The sequence below is a fragment of the Nylanderia fulva genome, unplaced genomic scaffold (genome assembly GCF_048542155.1).
Source record: "Nylanderia fulva isolate GAGA-0341 unplaced genomic scaffold, ASM4854215v1 Scaffold19, whole genome shotgun sequence".
NCBI classification, from domain to species: Eukaryota; Metazoa; Arthropoda; class Insecta; order Hymenoptera; family Formicidae; genus Nylanderia; species Nylanderia fulva.
This window is the reverse complement of record NW_028190161.1, coordinates 3,808,184-3,831,287: the sequence shown is the minus strand read 5'-3', so window position 1 is coordinate 3,831,287 and position 23,104 is coordinate 3,808,184. Positions and strand designations below refer to the sequence as shown.

The 23,104-nt window shown below is 35.8% G+C and overlaps 1 protein-coding gene across 1 annotated transcript in view; it reads right to left on the bottom strand.

The window, feature by feature from the left end:
• dpy (fibrillin-like protein dumpy) overlaps window positions 1–23,104 on the bottom strand; it is a 100,821-nt gene that overhangs the window by 70,282 nt on the left and 7,435 nt on the right. The window contains 14 exon segments of the mRNA XM_029308874.2: window positions 25–540; window positions 663–893; window positions 1,084–1,218; window positions 1,313–1,435; window positions 1,639–1,876; window positions 2,302–2,435; window positions 2,661–2,780; window positions 2,866–3,111; window positions 3,472–3,721; window positions 4,156–4,403; window positions 4,481–4,597; window positions 4,815–4,919; window positions 5,874–6,069; window positions 6,770–6,828. Of these exon segments, the coding sequence (XP_029164707.2) occupies window positions 25–540; window positions 663–893; window positions 1,084–1,218; window positions 1,313–1,435; window positions 1,639–1,876; window positions 2,302–2,435; window positions 2,661–2,780; window positions 2,866–3,111; window positions 3,472–3,721; window positions 4,156–4,403; window positions 4,481–4,597; window positions 4,815–4,919; window positions 5,874–6,069; window positions 6,770–6,828 (2,718 nt within the window).

Genomic DNA, 23,104 nt, shown 5'->3' with positions numbered 1-23,104 from the left:
ACTGTATATATATATATAACTTACCTTCGCAAAGCGAGAAGGGATTTCCATTGAAGCCAGGTGGACATTGACACTCGTAGCTACCAGGAAGATTTTTGCAAATCGCGTTAACGCCACAAGCGGGCTTCTCTCTCAGCTCCATACACTCGTTGATATCTCTGCATTTACCGGTCTCGTGATCGCGCATGTAACCGCGTTGACAGATGCACACACTACTGCCTACGAATTCGTCCTTAATGCACTGTTCTCCAGCGGGGCAGGGTGCACTGGAGCTGCATACGTGAGGTGTTTTGGTCTCCTGGCAGCCGCCGCTGTAAGGATCGCCCGCCATTCCACTGGGACATTGACACGAGAAGGAACCGGGCTCGTTGTTGCAGATAGCGCCTGGAGGACAGGGATTTATCGCGCACTCGTCGATATCTCGGCAACCTCCCTTTACACCGGGCTTTCCGGTGTAACCGTTGCTACAAAGGCACGTCGCCACGTCGTTCAGAAGCATGCAATGAGCGTTCGGTCCGCAAGATAGATCTTCACATGGATCTGATCGGGCAGATATAAAAAATTAGGCACTGATAATATTTTGTATACATATAAAAATATAATTTTTTTTCTATTTGATATAAAATCTGTTATATCTGAAACAAGAAATGTATCACACTTACGTCTACAATCGTTTCCGACATTGGGCTCGGGACATAGACATCTCTTTTGCTGATCACAAATAGCGTTTCCTGGACAATCGTCGTCGACCTCGCACCTGACTATACCGACGCACTTAATATAAGGATCTGGATCCGGTATCGTTTCTTCCGGACAAGTGCAAGTGTAAGAACCTTCAGTGTTAGTACACGTTGCTCCATGACCACAAACGGGTTTAGTACACTCATCGATATCTGTATTTATTTAAATAATATTTTAAGTAATAATTTTTTAATTAGTATAATTTTATAAGTAAAGGTATTAATAAATTTATTATTAAATAATTTAATAAGTAATTATTTAATGATAAATTGATAACAAATTTGCATAGAATTGCAAAAATTGATATATATTATTAATTAATTATTTATGCAAGAGTTTTACCTATACATTGTTTGAAGGCATTTCCTGAAAATCCAGGTTTACATTGACAACTAAAACCACCGGGTATATTCGTGCAAATAGCATTTTTGCTGCATCTTCCAGAAGGTCCATTTACAGCATCGCATTCGTTTATGTCTAAATATAAAACAGTATTTGTAAAAGAAAGCTCTTGTATATATATTGTACAAAGAAATAGTTTTCAAATATCTTGATTCATTCGTTTACTCACCGACACATCCAGCTGCTATATCGTTTGGATTAAAGGTCCAACCGTCTTCGCAAATACAGTAAGCCTCGTGACCGTCAGCTTTACAGAAGGCATGTTCTCCACAAGTTACCTCATCGCACGGTGCTTTAAAATAATATAAAATACAATTAATTTTTTTTTTTAAATAGAGTTCTTGTTTTCTTTTTTATATTTTTTTGTATTTTCTTTGTATAAAAATTTTTGTGTATATAATGCTTTTTTCTTCTTAAAATAATACAATATAATATTATATTGTAATAATATATTATATGATATTATTGTAATTAATAAATATAATTAATGATTACCTTTACATGCAATATGGGGCGGAGTACCAACAAATCCTGATTCGCATTCGCAATGATAGCTTCCTCTAGTATTCGTACAGATCGATGCAGGTCCACAGGGATTAGACAGACACTCGTTCAGATCTGCGCATTCAGCACCAGCGGCTTTGAAGCCATCCTTGCAGAAGCACTGTCCTTCGATGCACTCGGCATTGTTAACACAATCGAAGTTCGATTTACAGAGAGTCGTCACGTCAGTCTGAAAATTATATGATGATATCTTGTATGTACTTTTATATTCATAACATTTGTCTTGGAGAATTTTTTACTGGTCTTTATTTTTTAAATCCGTGAATAAAAAATATAAGTAATAAATGAAATTACGAGAGTAAATTTTGAGGCTTTATAAACAATGAAGAGTATGTATGGCTTTGGGGAAAAGAGGTAAACTATATAAAACCGGTTTACATTCATCTTAGTTTAGTACACAATGCTGCTTCGTTTGCTTCCTTTTATCTGTCACCTTCATAAAAAGGAGCCGCGGACCGGTCTGAAGGTGTAGAGCAAGGTCTATTTTTGAAAGATGTTTGTATCGGGATATTTATAGACCTTTTATATATACATATATACATACATTAGGTGACTACTTAAGACAGGACACAACGGGGGTTATTGAATTATTACCTGCTCGCATGCGACTGCCGAACTGGGGTTGGCACTATACCCTGTTGGGCAGATGCAATTATAACCAGGAATCTCGTTCTTGCAAATCGCATTCTTTCCACAAGGATTCTTCAGAGCTGTGCATTCATCGATGTCTAGAAAAAATAGGATATTACAAGATAAAATTTATGAGTTTAAATGATTCAGATGCAATTAGTCAGAGAACTAGAAGAGAATTAGAAGAAATGTAATAAAAATATATCAAAATTATCAACGAAGGATTAGATCTGATGCTCTTAGAGCCACCCTTCGTTGAACTCATATAGAGAAAGTCTCTGTAAGAAGAGATATATCAAACGAAAGAATATCAGTTAGCTAACCGCTGCATTCCTTGTAAGGGTCGCCCGTGTAATCCAACTTGCAGGTGCAGACAAAGCTGCCAATCGTGTCGGTGCATTCGGCATTCTCGCCGCATGGATTGCGCTTGCATTCATTCACGTCTGTTAATCGCAAGATGAATCTTATTAATTGTTAATGTGCAATGAGATATATTAGAATTAAAGCGAGCTTGGCTGTATGACTGACTTTCGCATAGAGTTAGTCCTTGGCCGACGAAACCCGGGGGGCAAATGCACTTGTACGACCCCGGGACGTTGATGCATCTCGCGTTGGTGACGCAAGCGTTCGCGCCAACGCACTCGTTCACGTCGACGCACCCGTGCGCGGGATCCATTTGATAACCGGCATGGCATCTGCACTCGAAGCTACCGTTGGTGTTTACGCATTCCGAGTTCGCTCCGCAGGGTGAACCTTCCTCGCACTCGTTTATATCTGTTAGTGACGGTTAGTTAGTTAATTCATTCTTGGCACGAACACAAAAGTCTGCTTAAGTGAATCAGTCAACACATACAACGAATTTTGGAGTTTTAAACTAGCATATTTTTATTATCTTGGTGAAAGACTGAATTAAAGGAATTTTAATTCTAAATAATGTTATATGTATTACTGATGAAGCACACAATAATTAATGATATATAATATTTATGTCATTCCTACGATGCACAATTTTATTTCTTACGACATATATATTAATGTAATATAACGGTTTAGCTTAGTGCAATAAAGTATAACAAGTGTGCAATTATAATTATTAAAAGTGATTGTAATTATAAAAATTTTCTCAAGGCTTACCGTGACAACCTGACCATGGATCACCATCCATTCCCTCAGGACATGAACATCGGAAGCTACCGTGTACGTTCGTGCACAGAGCGGAACGTCCACAAGGACTTCTTAGACATTCGTCGACGTCCCTGCATTCTTCATCGGGACTACCATCTAATCCTTGAGGACATTCGCATTTATGTGCGCCTGGTAAGTTTATGCATAGTGCACCCTTTCCACAGGCACCCTCGTATTCGCATTCGTTGATATCAAAACACTAAATTTAAACAAATTTGTAATTATATATATATATATATATATATATACACATATATAATAATATATAAAAGATTTCATTATTTCAGATCATCAAATGTTTAAATTGTTTTACAATAGAAATTTAACAATTAATTAACATTATTATTAAATAGTTTCTTTTACTATTATAAAAAAAATTTTTATATAAATGTTTTTAATTGAAATATTTGTCTATATATATATAGTATATAATTTGCTCACATCCTCCACCATTATAACAAAGTAATTATTAAGATTATTAATATCTCGATCATAAATAAGGGTCTAATATAACATTCAAAAAAATTTCTACTAAAGTGTTACCGAGTCACACGTTTATTATTACGCACTTCAATTTATCATCCTTTCTTTCATATATTATATTTTTATTTTTTATTATTTTTATATACTCACACTGTCGTACGGGTCTCCCGTGAATCCATTTTGACACGTGCAAGTATAATTGCCAGGTATATTGTGACAAAGTGTATTATCACCGCATGCACCTGGTATCTCGCACTCGTTCACATCTTCGCAATGCACCTCACCGTCGCCGATGTAACCGGGTTTGCATTTACAGAGAAAATTTGAAGGAAGATTGCAGCATTCGGCATTTTCGACGCAACGCCCTGCGAGCGCCGGATCTTCGCATTCGTTTATGTCTGCACAGATATAAATTTATAAATGATTGCAACACGTATATGCAACAATTATTATTGTCTGTTAATGATAAACTTACCCTCGCAATGAAAGCCATCGCCTCGGTATCCGGGAAAGCAGGAACATTGAAAACTGCCAAGAGTATTTGTACAGTGGGCAAATATATCACAGGGCCGATATTTACATTCATTCTCGTCTGTAATTTTTAATTTTTATTATTACATAAATATTACTTAATATTTAATTCACGAATAGAAGAGAATAAATTTACAGTGCATATACTTGCGAATTTATCCAAAAGTTTGCGTACAATAAAATATACGAGTTAATTAATTATAATTAAAAGAAGGCGTATTATAATTATTATATAGTAAATATAATATTATAATAAGAAAAAATCGAGTTACACAAACCTGGAACTTGACAATTACATCCTCCAAATCCATCATTACAGTGACAGACCGAATTCAGACACACACCGTTTTGACATTTGGTGCCGTCTTCTTTTGTACAGTCGTCTATAAATAACATTTTTAATCAAATTTATTACCAGTTCCTATTTTGAAATATATATTTTAGTTCTTAATTTAACAATTTATATTATTTTCATTATTTCACAAGCTACATTGAAACATACATTTTTATAATCTATTATATTCATTTTAGAAAAGAAATAGAAAATTTTAAATGTTTATTAATATTTAAAAAAATAATATTAATTTTTATATTTTCTTAAATGTAAAAATATATTGAACATTTGATTTATTCAAGTAAATAGTTAACAATTTTATATAGGTATCCAGTATTAGAGGATACATTTATTTATAAAAAAAGCATATCCTGTCTGACGCACGAGCCAGTTTTGCTGGTCATTAAATAAGATTATCCAAGGAAAGGAAACAAATAAATTGCGCCTATACTGTAAGCCATCGGTTAATCGCGCAATTTTCTCCTGTCGGGCTAATCGTCGATCGAACATCAAAGTTTTTTTTCACAAGCCGCGAAGCCGATACGTTCGGTAGATTCAGGTAACATGAACCGCTCATCGACGCCTCAGCAACGTCAATTACGCTTCTATCGGGAGAAGATAAAGTCCGTAGGAAAATAAGAATAACTCTGCAGCTAATTACGATGTAGGCGTTACTCGGTATGATGCGATATATAATGACGCGAGAACACACACATCCCCTTAATTGACGCGACGAGATTTATCATGATTTGCGTGAATGTCTCCGCGATATAAAGGAGAATTATTTAGCCTACCACATAATAACATCAAGAATGACGGAATAATGTAGAAAAGCAACGGAAATGTTAACGATAGTGCGCTGTGTCATGCGATGTCTTCCTTTTTTTACTTCCTCCTGAGGAAGTGCACGATCGCTTCGCAGTGACATTATTATATTATTTGCGAGAATCTCTGAATGGATTCGTGCGAGAGGACAGATCTTTTTCTCACAGTCACAACTCACCTGTGCACTTTAACTTGTTGCGCTGCTCATCCGCGCCCTGGTAACAATCGCTGCGACGATCGCAGAGCTTTGAGAGCTCGAGCAGCTGCAAAACATCCGTCGATTCGTTCACTTGGCAGCCAAAATAGCCGTCCTCGAGGTTCAGGAAGAATACTTCTCGCCTCAATCCATGGCCGAGCCCGTTACGTGATTCGGCCTGAAAAATTAGAGGGTTGATGTCATTTTTTTTCAAGATTGACGTGAGAAATTACACAGTCGAAAAATTTGTGTTAGATTTAACAGATATCACATGTTCCAAAAATTTGTGTGTCAATTTAACATAATATAGATGTGTTAAATGAAGACACAAATACTGTGTTAATATTTTAACACAAAATAAATGTAAAATTTCAAATAATTTAAAATAAATTTTGTGTAAAATTAACATAGTTTTAATGTAAAAATTAACTAAAAATCATCTTCACTTATATTATAAAAGAAAAAATCAACATTTTTTTTCTGTAAATTTTAACAAATAAATCTTGTCACTAATAAAACAGAAGATATTTATAGTGTAAAATTAAAAATAGATGCATATTGTGTTATTCTTACATCTTTTTTCAGTTGTTTTAATAATTTTACATTTAAGTTCAATTAAGACAACAGCAATATATTAAATTAACACATGAATGTGTTAAATATTTAACACAAAAATTTTTAACAAAAAACACAAAGTTTCCTACTGTATATTTTCGCAATTTTTAACTTTGATATGCATTCAATTTTAAATTAAATCAAATGGTTCTTGAAAAGCTCCGTCTCTTATTATAATTGTATGCAATTAAAAATACCTTGAAAAAAAATTAATGAATCCCTTTATTCGCAGAATAAAAGTTTTTAGGTAAACTCTTACTTACCACAGGATACGAAACTAGAAATATCCACGCCAGCAACGGCCAAAGATGTTTCATCTTTGCTGTAAGAAATAAAATAAAAATTATTGATTATTTCATATTGATATCTCGCACAGGTATGTGAATTTAATTTATTGACAATGAGACGTGGAAATTTATAGCGATGACCAAAACGTTTGTCATCTTCTCTCGCAGCACACGTTACAAAAGAGATTTAAATAAATTCCTAAACACCTAGCAGCCCGATGACTTCACGCAGGAATCACCCGTGGTAATTGCATCATCGCAAATTCACAAGTGGTTTTGCAAAAAAGAAAAAGAAAAAAAAGGAAAAAAACGACACCACTCGACGACAACACCCTGAGATTTTTCACGATCACGATTACATCCGGAGGTGAAAAAGGAAGAAGGAGAGAGGTATTCGATATTCTCCATTCTATGTTCACGGTATAAATCACGAGAAAAGCATCGCGGTTGCAGGAAATCATCGGAAAATCAAGCGTGAATACAAAACCGCAAGAAACCGTCGACCGTTTTTTTAGCTACGACGGATAAACCTACACTGGTCAAACACCTGTTCGACGAACAAGCCGTTACTCCACCGCTTCAATGTGTGGCCGATTCACGAATGTACACCGGTCAGGTCGGCTGATCCATCAACCCCCGCAAGTAAATCACATAAAATGTGGAGAGATCGGTTTCATCGTTTCATCGACGAAGGATGTACAGATTTAATATCCCAAAGCAAGAAATGTTTCGGTACGATAGGCATAAATAAATGGCGTATTAATCACTCTGCACGCGGAATTTATAATTGCTAATGACATGACGGCATTAAAATAAATTGCCGATAATAAAGATAAAATCAATCATTAGGAACAAGTTAATTGAAGCTCATCGTTTAGCATCGCAACTTGATATCTTAAACCTCATCGCTGCGAATAAGTTGGGAAATTAAATTCCCGTTACAGAACAAAATTGACGCACCAATTCTGATCCTCAAATATATTTCCTACGTCTGCAAGGTGAACAGCGCGTTCGACTTAACATCGTGGGAAAATGCTGTGTTTTCGCCGGACTTGTGCGAGGGAATTTGTACTCCGCATAGAAATGCGGAAGTCTAAATCGTTGGATTCCCTATAGCACATCTGTTTTCTGTTTATCTCTTCAAGAACGTTGCGAAATAAAAATTTTGCAAAGAAAGAAAAAAAGAAAATACAATCTTCGCGGAACAATCGGGCATGCAAAAACGTCTTCGTTCTAGGTCCTTCGTAGGCGAAGAACGCACTATGTATACGCGCGTGCAACGAATAGCACAATAAGTCAGAGCTGTGGCGATCAAGCTGGCGCGGTGAAATGTTAACGACTGCACGCGGCTAAGCTCACAGGGTGGATCGAGGGGGTGAGAGGGAGGAGAGAAGGAAGGATGTTGTGTTCGCCAACTCGGATGAAGAGGAAGAGAAGCGGAAAGGTGCGCAAGGAGGAACGACCAAGAGGATAGAAGAGAAAGAGAAGGGAAGAGAAGCGAAGGAACGTAATAAAGGAGGGCGTACGAGTACGATGCACCTGTAGCCCTCCTGGCCCCTCCGACCACCTCGCATCGTCGTACCCCTAACTCGTCAAGATATGTATAAACCCACAGCTGCGCGCGAGTGCGGGAATCCACGTGAGTTCCCTTATTTTAATTTTGTCACGAGAACCGGCTCCACCCCACCGAGGGCGAGCGTAATTTGGGGGATCTGGTTTCACTTCCGCGATACTATTTTTTTTTAGTCAAGGTCCTTAGATATGCATAAAGCGAAGAGTAAAGCTGCTTGATCGCGTACGTGAAATTGATACATTATCCTATTAAATGTAATTTGTTCCATGTAATTATATTAATATACATATAAAATTTGAAAAAATATATAGTTAAACTGTACATTTAATTATAATTGTTTTTAATTTATGGAATATATTAGCATTTAATATCTGCATTGCAGCTTCTACGCACATTTTGCGGCTTCGGTGGTCTTTCAAGTTTTATTATGAAAGTGAGATGATTGTGTAACGGTTCACAGTTTACGCGTCAAAGAAGTGTTCTATCTCGTAGTTAGTTTCTCTAACTGGTTAATAATTTGCTATAGCTAACGTATTTGTTCATTTTATAAAATTATGCAATAGCATAGTAACGTAATATGCATATAATAACTTTGATAAAGAATCGTAATAAGTTGACGTGTATAAATTTCAATAGATTGTACTAACAAAAATTTATTTCTGAAAAATAACTCAACAGAAATTTTTATTTGCTTGCTAATTATATAAAATCTTTATAAATATTTATTATCACACTGAAAAAAAAATTTATCGAATTCAAATAAATACTTATTTTAATACTGGCTTATAAATCATTTATTTAAACGTAATAATATTGATTCAATGTGAAAAAATATTTACTTGTTATAAGAAAATTCTTTCTCCAAAGTAGATAAATATTTGTTTCAAATAAATGATTTATAAGGCAGTATTATAATAAATATTTATTAATTTAATAATTTTTTTCAGTGCAATAAAAATAAACGTCTTGTATAAATTTTGTTGAATATTATATATGCTGCAACGTACATAGATATAGATAGAATTATGAAATCTCGATCTTGATTGACATCGATCTTTCTGCCTCAGGCGATTGACATAGTTACATTGGTTTTTGTCGATATCTCTTTAGCGTATGTATATGTGTCGCAATCTTAAATTGGTTAGTCAGCAGCTGTGTCGCGTATAATCTAACCATATATGTACGCGCACTTTAATTTTGCATCACACAGCGCATCTGTATGCACAAATGAGCTGTATCAATTGCAATGAGCACTTATAAATATGGAGCATACGAGACTCCTACGCGCAACGTTTCGAATTGAATGGTGTCGATTGCGATTCTGTCATTGGTTTTCAATCGAAACGAGGTAAATCAACACATGATTGCTTTCTTATATGATTTAACGTATAAATTGTCTCAATTTAATACAAATTGTATATCAAAGAATGTTGCAAAATGTTACACGCGCGCCATTTATTTTCTCATGTCATTATGTAATAAACTGCAATTAAAAAATTGCAAATTAAAATTAAATTAATTTATACAAATAGTTTCTCGAACTAATTCACAAATTAATTCAAGGTAAAGTTTGCGAATTAAAATTATCAGGAAAGTTATGTGTTGCAAAAAAACCAATCGGTATCAAGGATAGAAAGCAACAATAAACTTCAAGACTTTAGACAGGCCTTTGACATATTAAAATATTAATTTAACAAATCTTTTTCAAGAATAAATATCTCTTATTGTTTCACGTTATTTTGCTCAATTTCAATCTTTACACTATTAATATCCATATTTAACAGTAAAATCCTTCTTGATGTTACACATGTAATTTAAACATTAAATTAATAAATTAATAATAATAGAATGATGGAATAAAAAATGTTATAATCATGTTACATTCGATTTTTCTGTTCTCCATGACGTCGTTCATCGCAAGTTGATTTAATTATCGGTTTACACATAACTCGAAATAGATATTCCAGGTCAATAACAACCTCGGTCTACGAGTCATCGGCTTCACGGATTTCTTCTTTATTATACTTGCCTCGCCCACGAGACTCTCGGTTTATGGAAACTTGCAGGTCGGGAACAACGTGTGTTTGTACAACGGCGCCGTGAAAGTGTCTACATATGTGACTAGAGAGAACATCCTGGCGGTAGAGATGATTCTTTTTCTTATAGCCAGGGGACCAGGGGTACGTCCCACGCGTGCTAACTCAAAAGTACAGCTATAAAGCTGAGTGTATCTACGACTTTGATGTAATGGAGCGCAAAAATCATGAGAATTATTTCGTTTGCAGCCAGAAGCTAGTTGGCACTCGATGTTACGTTTGGAATCTCGGGATTGTTACTCGGTATTGTCGAGAAGAATCATTAACTCAGTACATCGACAGCATCAAAATGTATGCACTTTCTCCTAGACTGACCTAGAAACAATATAAATTCTTTTTGAATCTATCATGAGTGCTAATTACGTTTATATTTTAATAAGTGATTTATTATTTAGAGATTTTATTAAATATATATATATATTTAACAAATGACTTTACTTACTTGGTATATTTATAGCGGTTGACAAATATTCCATATTACTCTTCATAGAAAAAAATTATTTTCTATAGTAATTGTCAATCAATATATAATTTCAAATCTACTTTCAAAATTTCGTATCAAATTTGGCCGGCAGTTTTAATTCATAATGCGTTATGAAGTCAAAATAATAGGTAATTTATTTTTAAATTTGCCTCATACGGTTTGCGTAATGTCTCGAATTAATCACGATGGCAATTCTTTAACGACAGACATTTACGTTTTTGTAATGTCGCCTGCAGATGAATTTGCATGTTTAGCACCCACTGTCTATAACTTTAATTGCATAACCGACGTGCTAAGTCTTCCTACGTACGCTGCTAATTTCACGCATGAGTCTTTTTACACACTTGTGTAATTCCTCAGCAAAGTAATCCAAACGAAGAGCTTCCATTGTTTGAACGCGTGTGTTCTAGTTGTTAGATAAAATCGTTTTTTTTGGTTGCATAAATGATTTAAAAGCTGAAAATCTCTCATCATATAAAATATACTTTAAAAGAACAAAATGATGGAAAATGTTATTATAAGCTCCGATAGTTATCATATAAAATAATAATTGATTTAATGAATGTGAATGATTTAATTGCAAGGGAACTGACAATAGAAGGCGATGGTATAAAATAAAAGAGCGATATGCAGTAGCCCCGCAGCGTTCTAATTACTCGGCTTTTTCTTTTCGTTTCGCAAACCCGCATGAATGTATGTCAAGATGCACCGATACGCATATATGAATATTTATTCATATTATGTGTGTTAATTAGAGACAAAAATATGCGAGGAAGCTTTCTCCTTCTCGCACTTAACAAGAATCTGTCTGCGCATAATATATAAAAGAATGCGCTGACACACGAGACTATAAAAAGAATTAATCTTTCAAAAATTTGAAACACGACTGTAGACATAAAAAAAGAACTATTCTTTCATTCCAAGCAAGTTTCAACTTCGTTCAAAAACCGAGACGCAAAGATCTCCAGATCGGAATTCGTAATTTCAAGTAACGGTTTCTGTAGAAAATAGCAAGAAAAAAGTATCGTCTAAAAGAGCTAAAGCAGTGTATAAACTGAAAAAGAATTATTAAATTAATAAATATTTATTTCAATACTGCTTAATTAATTATTTATTCGAAACAAATATATATTTATCTGTTTTAAAAAAAATTTTCTTATATTAAATAAATATTTTCCACCTCAAATCAATATTATTAGTTTCAAATAAATGATTTATTAGGCAGTATTGAAATATTTATTCGAATTCAATAATCTTTTTTTCAGTGTATAAGAATTTCGTAAAAAGAGAAAGGAAGCGAGACTCATATTGTGCAAATATAGATCGCAGATTTTACTCTCGTTCTTAATGATTGAATAAACGCACGCAGCGACCTTGACTTTTGTCAAGATTCGTGTTAATCATCGTGGCAATTCATATAATTTGCAGGATTCGCGCGATATACCTCCGGGAGAATATTCTATTCCTGCAAAACACCTGCCTCCGTATACTGATTATCTTCATCATTTCATAACGATCCTTGAGCGCACGAAGGAAGTTTAGGTCAATATCCTTCGCGCAGACAGCCGCCAGTTACGTCAAATGATAGACGATGTTCATGGAACAGGCAATTAAAATCCACTTTTGCTATGCATCATGCGTCACATTTGCCGATCAAGTGATTAGAATCGGATATGGATTGCATTGAAAACTTTGACACAAAATAGCGAATGTTTTATGGGATAGTTGAAAGACCCCTGCATCACATAATTCATCAACACCGACGCAATTCAAATTGCATTAACTCTTGATTGCCAAGGTATCTTCAAATCGCTTCGAATAAATCATCGTTCAACGATGTAACGACAAATACGCGAGTTCTAGAATAATAATATAAGTTATATGAAACACACACACACACAATACGATCATACTACAATAAAAAAAATTTAATTACACATTTGAATGAAATGAAGAACAAAATGAGAAAATTGTATATTAAAAAATAATAATATTAGCGTCAGAATTTTGTGCTGATTTCTTCTCCAAATTGATATATTATTAGATATAAACGATCGATTAATTTCTATACTATCTCGCAAGAGGAATTTGGCAGTCTCGACCTGCCGCATCCTATTAGGAAATCCGAATTCTAAGCACGATCAAGCATTGATCGCGCTTGCCTGAGGCAACATCCGGCATGAATCAACCACAAAGCAGACGGCGCGATTTAGCCCTAAAACTTACGCCCACTCCGGAGTAACCAGAGAGCGGCGAGCGAAGCGAAGCAGAATTATTCTGCCGCGAAGTGAAAGTTTCTCTTTGGGTTACTCTACAAATGAACAAGCGTAAGGCCAAACGGGCGTAAGGCTCCGTTTGATCGCCGAATCGATTTCCCAATAACGTCCGCTATGGGTTCGAACAATAGCGTGGACAGGTTCCAACAAAAAAAGTTAATTCCGATAAAATCCTACCGTAATGGAGTTCCATTCGCCCGATATAAATTGTGAAAGATATTAATTAATTTTGAAATGTAACTTCACATTTCACTCGGTTGTCCGATCCTGGTCATAACACATTATAAGGACAATTAATATTTCCATTTTGCAATAGGAAATACGTATGTAAAAGTGTTAACCAGGCGTGTGATGATGATTTGTCGTCTATTATGTACGTTTACGTCATTGATGCAGTCAACATTTATCGCGACGTTGTTTCAAGTAAAATTAATGCAAAAGATAACCTTGGCCGGAGGGACAATGATTATCCTCCGACAGTTAATTCTCTTGTCGAAACATCTTATTATCCTAACGCGAATTCATTGCGTGCAATAGATTGCATATTCAACGCAATAACGTTGCTTTTGTTTACGATCGAAAAGTACACAAGAATAAAGTCTTTACCGCACACTAGTCATCTAATAGCATCCTTACCTATATTGATGCAGGAAAATAATGATAGGTACATTGACCGACGCGGCCTGGTAATTAACTTGGCGAAGTGGCTGCGCGATAGCGTCGTTTAATGATTCTAATTAACAATATAGCTGCCGCTAAGATTGCAATAAACGCCTTGGTTTATTTGACGTGTTGAATTATAATCATACTCTCTTTGGCATCGCATATGGTAGAATCATTGCCTGGCATATCGAATCCTCATTCTGAAGCTACCGCTCAATAATGACGTTCGCGTCGGTGCCGTTATATATTTTATATCTTTCTGCACGTTTTTATTTACAAGTATACAATTCGCCGAGCAGCTTCCGATCGTAAAACGTCTGCTATTGCGCCGTCTAACAGTAAAGCTTGTTGCAACGCGACTGTTTTCTATACATGTATACGAATCCCGCAAATATATACAATTGAATCGCAAGCAAATGTGAGAATAAAGCATGAGAAATTACGAAAAATTAACAAATTATATAATTAGAAGGCAAGAAAATTAAGTGTCTTTCAAATCTCATCCAAAGAAAATGTTAGACCTAATTTAATTAGGATTTCATCAGGAAATGAGTTTTATATAAAAATTAAATTTGTAAAGAGCACACAACAAAAAAGACAGGTTGTTCTTTTTTTTGCCTACTTACATCCTCTTATGTTTTATTCTGACTTTTTTTTACTCATCCATATGTAAACTATCGATATCTATCCCCAAGATTATATGCACTCTGCGATATACCTGTGACGACCTTCAACAACGTTTATACGCGCCTCACTTTTTTACGAAGGCCTCTTTGTTCGATGTTGTTAAGATTACATACGATGTGGTTGTTTAAATTATCCCCGACAATTTAATCCTACTCGAGAAATATATACAGGAATATATACATCATGAATTAATGGAAAAGTAAGAGAGATCGCGGACGAGACGAAGATGCTATCGTAACAACGCCACGGCAAATTAGTGTGTCAGCGATTTAAAAAAAAAGAACATGCGCGATTTAAAGCCACCTTCGCACCAGTCGATTTCTAACGGTCCGTAACAAAATTGCTGTGTACCGTATGGAGATCTATTGCTGGATGTAACGGATTTTGCTGGTTCTCGCCACCGAGGTTACAATCACAAGATACAGATCTCGCATTTTTTTACGTATTTCTTTTCAACTTAAAGCCAGAAATTTCCTTAGCAAAAGACTTTCATTTTCGCGCCTTTAGCAAGACTGATATTTTGCAATTGCATGTTAAGATTCTAGAAAGCAGCGTTAGATCTATTAAGTGTACCAATTTTTTAAAAGTAAAAAGATCCGCGCATCTTTATATTTATATTAATCTTTTGCAATTTTTGATGTACAAAGTTTTTTTTTTGCATTGAAAAATTGGCACTGCAAGAGAGGCATAAAATGACGCAGGAAGTAGAAGCGGAAAAGCGAAGATCCGACAGACGCATAACGCTATATCTGCACGGATCGTGTGATCGAGAGAGCCAAGGTTTTTCGCTTCGCCGACCTCATTAAAAAGTTTCGTGTTATATTGCGCACACTTTTTTGCAAGATAATTAATCGCTGGCCTAAGATGCATGCTTCGTTATGATTATGGCACTAAGTAACAGTTTTCCTTTAATCTCAAAATATGTGCAATTTTGTAAATTCTATATATAATATATATATGTGCATTTTTCCTTACGTGGAATATTAAAACATACGTTTTATAACAAAAACATGAGAAATAACTGATTTATGAATACTAAAATATTTTCGATAACTTACGGATAATACATATATATGAGAAATATATAATGGTAATAATTTTTTTTATAATTAGATGGGAAAAAGTAAGAATATCTGCTATTAAACCAGAGCGTTCACATAAGGATTAATGAATCGGCAAGTCAGAGTGTCTGGATGAAATCAAGACGTGGCTCGTCAAGGTTACCTTGTTAATGATTGCTCAGCTTTAAAAGTGTCTTCATTTAATAATACACACAATATGTCGGTTTCCATCGTAATTTTCATTGCTATATTAGCCATTACGATCCGCTGACGTGCGACTGCTTTTTTCCCACGCGCTGAAATCCCACAAACGACGTGGACTGCAAACGGATCATCCTTGTGTGGGAATTTGCCATGCTCTTATAAATAGAAGTGAAGTATAACGGATATGTTACAATATGAAAAATCGTCATGTTTTTCATATTGCTACACTGAACAAAATTTATTAACTTGACTGAATCATTCAACTAAATATTATTTTGTTAATTGAACGTATAGAAATATTTAAATTAAATATAACAAAATGTATGCATATAATATATAATTGACTTAAATACTAATATACATTCAATTAACAAAATAGTATTTAGTTGAGCGGTTTAGTCAAGCTAACAATTTGTTTTCAGTGCATATGTCTGAATTTGCAGCAAGTGTCATTTAAAATCATTATTTACGAATCTTTTGAAAGATTCAGAAATGTTTCAGAGAAATGATGCTGAAAACACTTATTTCATCGGGGGGAAAAAGCGAAACTTGATTAAAATAAATGAAAAAAGTTTTAGAGAGATAAGTGCAGTATTTGCAGTAAGATGCACGGAATTTAGAGCTGATTTACATCATTTGACTTCTCGCAGAAATTTCTTCTCGCTCACGTACATAAACGTGCGCTAACGGATGTTCTACCTAAACATGGGAAGACTGGTGACAGGAGTGTAATCAGCTGCGAGGCTACACGCGCGATCTGTTGCAAGCATTGAACTCTTCGGAGTGACGCATGTCCAGTTAAGGATAAGCACACGAGACTTGCGTAATCGATCGGGCGTTGTGATTTTACTGTCATACACTAAATATAACTTTAGCTACTAATATAACTTCCGAGGGAAAAAAAAGTACGTTTGACGTTTGAACAAAATTCTCTCTCACGAGGAAAATCGTTGAGCGAGAGATATAAGCAACGTTTTCATGATATTAATTAGCAACACGTTAAGTACAGTATGCTATTGACTTAAATAAGAGAAGAAGCATTCTTGTTTCGTAATAACGCAACGCTAAGTAAAGACATAAATTCAACTTGTACCTTGGACATGACTCGTTGGAGCGAAATTATCTCGTAAGCAGTATCGCGTCTGGTATTGATTATGAGGATTATATGTATTGTTTATGTAATTGCAGACCTTACGCGATAGTTAAAAGGAAACGTGAGTCATGGGGGAATTACCTATACACGTCGTGAACAACAGGCGATGCGCGATCGCGGAAATATATGCATGGAATGTTAGAGAAGATCATCTCTCTCTCGCATCATCGGTCGACGAGGCGCGTACAAGACAAGCCAGCCAGCCAGCCAGCCAGGAAATATGACTGGTTATTATTGGTTTGTAAGAAAACGCGCGTAGATATATACGTAGATGACTAGTGCAAAACGGTAAATTACGGCAATTTTGCCGCATGCCGTCTAACACGTGTTGTCCATTGTGTCGAGTCGGCAAATTGATTGCCGCGCTTGCGAAAATTCACCGTTTTAACGGCATATATAGTAAGATATTTTTCCACGAGAAAGCTCTATACCGGTAGCGCTATTATTTCTCCTTCTTCTATCTATCTATCTATCTATATATATATTTATATATATATATATATATACAATACATCGGCAACACACAACGTAAATCCACTCTATTAATTTTATCTCTGGATGTACTCTCGCTTGTTAGCCCCCTTGATTCTCCCTCTCGTTATAAGATATAATTGCAGTAGCAGAGGAGGTGGGTACACTCTCCACTTATCGTATCTTTTGATACGAAAATTATTGGTCATCTCACGTCTATAAGACAGCGAAGATGGTTAGAAAACATCCATTTGCCGTATTCTTTACAATGTTGCATTTTGCGTATAGATTGTCCCGTTAAGTAACATGCAAATAGTGGGAATTAGGAATGTAATCTAACTTTATAGCAGAGAGCCCAGGATGTACCTGTTCCGTCAGAACAGCGGTTGAATCTTGATGTACGAAAAAAAGTATCATAAGTACACCCTTCCTCGCATACAACGAGCTTTGGGCGGTAAGAGAATAATTGCAGAATATATAGATATATATCCAAAGATCAAATCAGGAATTATGTAAAACGAAACACTTTTTATACAATTATATCATCTATCTTGATATTTTTAGATCGTAGCAGTATATAAAAATTAATTATATATGTATCAATATTCTTACTTGGAATGCAAACATGATAAGATATTATATATATGTATATTGACGGAAGCGTAACTTTTTTTTCAACACTATCACTCTCTTTTTCTCCTTCTCATCAGGATACATAATTAAAGACTCGACATAAAAAAGCTATCAAATCTTTTCAAATTATCTTTGTCCAAAGAAACCGCTCCGAGGTTCGCGGTGTTGTAAAAGACATTATCCATAAATATATATTCGCGATGTAGGAAGCGAACGTAAAGAACGTCCATTTTGTATTTCTTTTCCCTGTCGAGGAAAAGTAATTTTTCACATACACTTTTATTTATTCGCAACTTTCGCGATAAGTCTCACGCGTATATACGAAGTCTCACTTCTTGGCTACATAAAGACCGATCGTAGACAAGACTAGCGGAAGGGATCGTCGTCGACGAGGCGATCATTATCGGTAGACCCTGTGACGGCTGCAGTCAATGAAACAATAATCAAATTATCCGAGTAATGGGGAGTACGTGGTCGCGTCGTAACGCGACTTGGAAACTCCAGAAGAGACTCGAGAAAAGTAATTTGCGCCGTGACCCTCCGACACCGTCTCGTGTCGAGGCTGAAATAATTGCATCGTAACCGTTAAAAGGTGGAAAGGTCAGGAGAAGAGAGCGAGTGCGCGTTTTACGTTGCGTACATGTATATATATATATATATATATATATATATGTGTGTGTGTGTGTGTATACACATATATGTAAGTTAGAAGAGAGAGAGATGCGTGTGGAGAAATATTATCGCGGGAAATTACATCACGGTACGTCGTGTAATCGCGTCGCATTTATCGTGCTACCTTGTCGCGCAGAATGCATTAATAAAGATATAAATAAATATCGCGTCGCATTCCTCGCCGGGAAATCGCGAATTTCCGCGTTTGTTTAATTAGAATATTTTATGTTCAATTTTCATCTCTTTATTGACAAGCTTGATAATATATAGAGATAGAAAATATGATTTTTACGATTCCATCTGTTTCGCGTATATATTTTTAAACTAGGACACAGGCGTTCAAGTCTCTCACTCGATCATTAAAACAAAATAATATCACTAATTATATATATATATAATATATAAATAATATATTTTTTAATTATATTGATAAATTCCGCATTTGAAACATTGATTCAATGAAATATTTCATTTAATGAGAAGTGCAAGATGTAATTAACACCGTTTTGGAATTGCCCCCGTTCATATACGACGGCATAAAATTTGAATGACAGATGAAGAATTTCTCAAACAATCAGATATAGCCGCACATTTACAGTTAGACAGACGATAATGATTAATCATCCGTCAAATGTCCTCTAGCTAGTTATTCGAATGTAAATAGCTTATTTATTTTTGTCATTATCACCTAGCTCGAAAATCACCGTTTTACCGTTTCCACAATGCGTCACGATTGTGATGTGCATGCGCTCGCCCGCGATGACTAGTGATTTGCGAATAATACGTAACGTCAAATGCACTCGCGCGAGGTCTTATATTGACCATCAGATATACGCACATCGTGCGTTGAGATAAATTACGCAACCTGCCCGTAATCATCATCGCTTATATATACCTTGCGCCAACGATAAAATCCGCCGTCGATCAACGGGTCGCGGAATTCGCATGAATCCGCGCGAGCGGAAGAGCGTTATGCAATTTCGAGCAATTCTTCCCCCAACTCCCCCTTTTCACGAGGGATCAAGGGAAGCGGAATCGAGCACCGTTTGTAAGTTGTGAGAAAGGAATTTCCGTCATCCTGGCTATTCTTTACAACCAGAATATTAGATCGCTTTTATGCCATATAAATATATCAAGCAATTTAATGTGGATTAATTAAATTTTTTAGAGTTTTTAGAACTGTTTATATAATAATATAAAAATACCGGTATCTTCTCTTCATGTAATGTAAATGTTATGCAAAATATAAACTAGAAAATGTGGTAATACAAAATATGTAATATAAATTTCAAGCAATATACAATATATAACAAATTTATTAAATTTTTTTAGAACTCTTAAAATTCTTCTGATAATATAAAAATTGCTATATTAATAATATAAAAATACCGGCATCTTTTCTTCATGTAAATGTTATGTACAATATAAACTAGAAAATGTGGTAATAAAAAAATGTAATATAAATTAGAAAAGATCTAATTATTTTCAAGAGATTATCTGTTAATTAAACTGGAGCTGTTCCTTGTTTTTTTTAATTTAGAAATCTACAGTAGTATAAATAGAGAAAAACACTCAGATATCCTGTATTCGACGCTAATTATCGTTAATTCAACGCGTCACGCAGGTGTAAATCGTTGCGTTTCTTATATCGAATCGTGCACGCCCTACATGTGTCCTTCGATTAAAGCCCAATTAACTCACCGATGCGCAACTGCACTCGAAGATGCATTCCCCCGAAGCGAGGCCTGTCTAGCATAGATTGTACCTGTCCAGAACCTATAGTTAACTACCGATGCGTATCGAATGTACGACAAAGTTTTTATACTCATATAAGGGAAACGGGAAAGAAAACAGAACGAAGTAGAAATATCTCGGAAATATACAATTACTGACTGTAATAAAGCGCAGATGAACGAGATTGTTCCCTTGCAGGATGTCCGAGCCGCTTTTGGCTCCGAGCACTTTCACAGTTTCGATTCTATTATGATTCTCTCGGATTTAAGTCGTAAATATACTTCGAGGTAAAAAATATAAAAAGCTATATATGTAATGAATAAATATATCGATACCGAAATCGATCTCTTCGATTACAATAACTTTAAAAAAATCTAATCTTGTATAGTATAATAAATTACAGCTGTTCATTCAGGTTCAGACTAATCGAACATCGTTCTCCAATCATTCCGATCATTCTGATTACAAGATTTACTGATCAAGCTTTAGATAAAGTGTTCGATAAGGCATCTCGATATTACTAAGATGAAGATCTTGTCATTGATTATCGTATTCTTCCTGTTCCTACAGACAATTAAAAATTCTGCCCTTTCTATCAGCTCGTTTATCAAATAGACAATTAAGAAAATAAATATATCTAAACAAACTCGACATGTTATAAACTGAATTTACATGATATTTCATGGAATTGAGACAGGCGATAATTTATTTGTATATTTAATAAAAAAAAAAAAAAATGAAGAAAGAACAAAAAATAAGAAAGGAAAAAAGTTAATCATCCTCCCTCTGGAAAAAATCCCGCTGACGCCCATGATTTTAGTGCATAGATTATAAATTAATAAGACGTGGATTTTTGAGAAAAAATGAGGTAAAAACAAAGGTTGCAAGAACTCGGGAGACTACAAACCTATCTTCACGAGCAACCTCATCTATGTTAATTCGAAATGTTCTATGTAAAAGCGATTTACGGAGACAAAGGCCGCGTGTAGAGCATATACTCTCGGTTAAAAAGGAGCGACCTCCTTGAGAACGGTCCTTGACTCGTAGAGACGAGCAAGATAAGAAGAAGACTACGAAGAAGAAGAAGAAGAAGAAGAAGAAGCAAGCGCGAGTTGCAGTAGTAGTAGTATAGTTGTAGAAGTAGAAGTGGAATATACACAGGGAGGGCGAGGGATAATGCGAGGAAAGATCGTTGTGGAAGAACGCGCGGTGTTCAGAGCAGGAGGACAACCAGGTAGGGGAAGAGAAGCGAGTAATGGCGCCTGCAAACTTGGCGGCCGCGAGAGGTCGAAGAAGACTCCGCTTCTGGGCGGCGGAGCACAAGGTGGAAAGACCGCGGTGCGTATAATAACCGAGACGTAACCGAGAGCGAGAGGGACGGATCTCCCGAGAAAGGAGAGAGAGAGAGAAGGCACCGCTGAGGGAAAATGTATCTCGGTGGCTACGCTCCTTCTTTCTTCCGTCGTGACTTTCCTCGCGAGCGATCCGATCGCAAAATGAAACCTGCGTTACCACATAGCGGCTTTAAGTACACCGGTAGAGAGGCCATCAGATTTTTCATCAACTAACTGTACAGAAAGATCAGCATTTTTTATAGGCTCTTATAAACCTGGGCGTCCACAGGATTTTTTTCCAGGGAGAGGTGTGATTAACATTTTTTTTCTTTCTTATTTTTTGTTCTTCCTTATTTTTTTTTATATTAAATATGCAAATAAATTCCAGCTGGATTTTTTACTGCCCTCTCTTCGGACGCCTATGCCTATATAAATAAATCTTCTTCTACAATTTTGACGATCCTTTTATGGTTAATGCTAAATTTTGTAATGTATATAAAAATAAATGGTAAAAAAATCCTATATTAAAAAAAATAAATTTCCAAATGACGAACACGGCAGAAATGGTCCGAATGATCAGGACCATAATGAACGGATGAATGATATAATGATATATAAAGTTTGTAGTGCGCGCACACGTGATCCCTCGAACACACCTGATTGATAATTTAGTGATCACGATACGAGAGCGGCCCTTTTTATCCTCCGGCTTTTTTACCCACGCCGACGCGACGCGGCGATGGAATGCGAGATGGAAGGTCACAAGGTGTACTCATTTGTGACCAAAAAAAATGCTTCTGCGAAAAAGGACGAAGGGGAAAGGAAAGATCAGACATTACCGATGCTCACACGTAGTCACGCACACGGCGTGCAACTTGCCTCTTCCTTTCTCCCTCTCTAAACGAGCAGGAAAGAGAGAGAGAAAGACAGCACCGTTCCTCCACCTTCCTCAAGAACGAAGGATGCCTATAATCGGCAATGAACAACCGCGCCTTGGCAACTTTCGCGGGGCTTGACGTGGACATCGGCATAACCGATCGACCTCACGGTTAATCATCGCCGTCTCGTATAGGATTCTATCCCGTAAGAGCTCCTCCCTGCTCTTACGCGTGCGTACATATATATTACACGGTAGCATAACTAAAATATGATTTTAATATATACCGCCGGAGGTAAACGACACGTCGAGGAAAAATTATTGAGGGGGAGACGAGAGGGTTGTAATGCATATTTCGGTGTCTGTGCATGGTTACCTCTGTTATTTATAGCC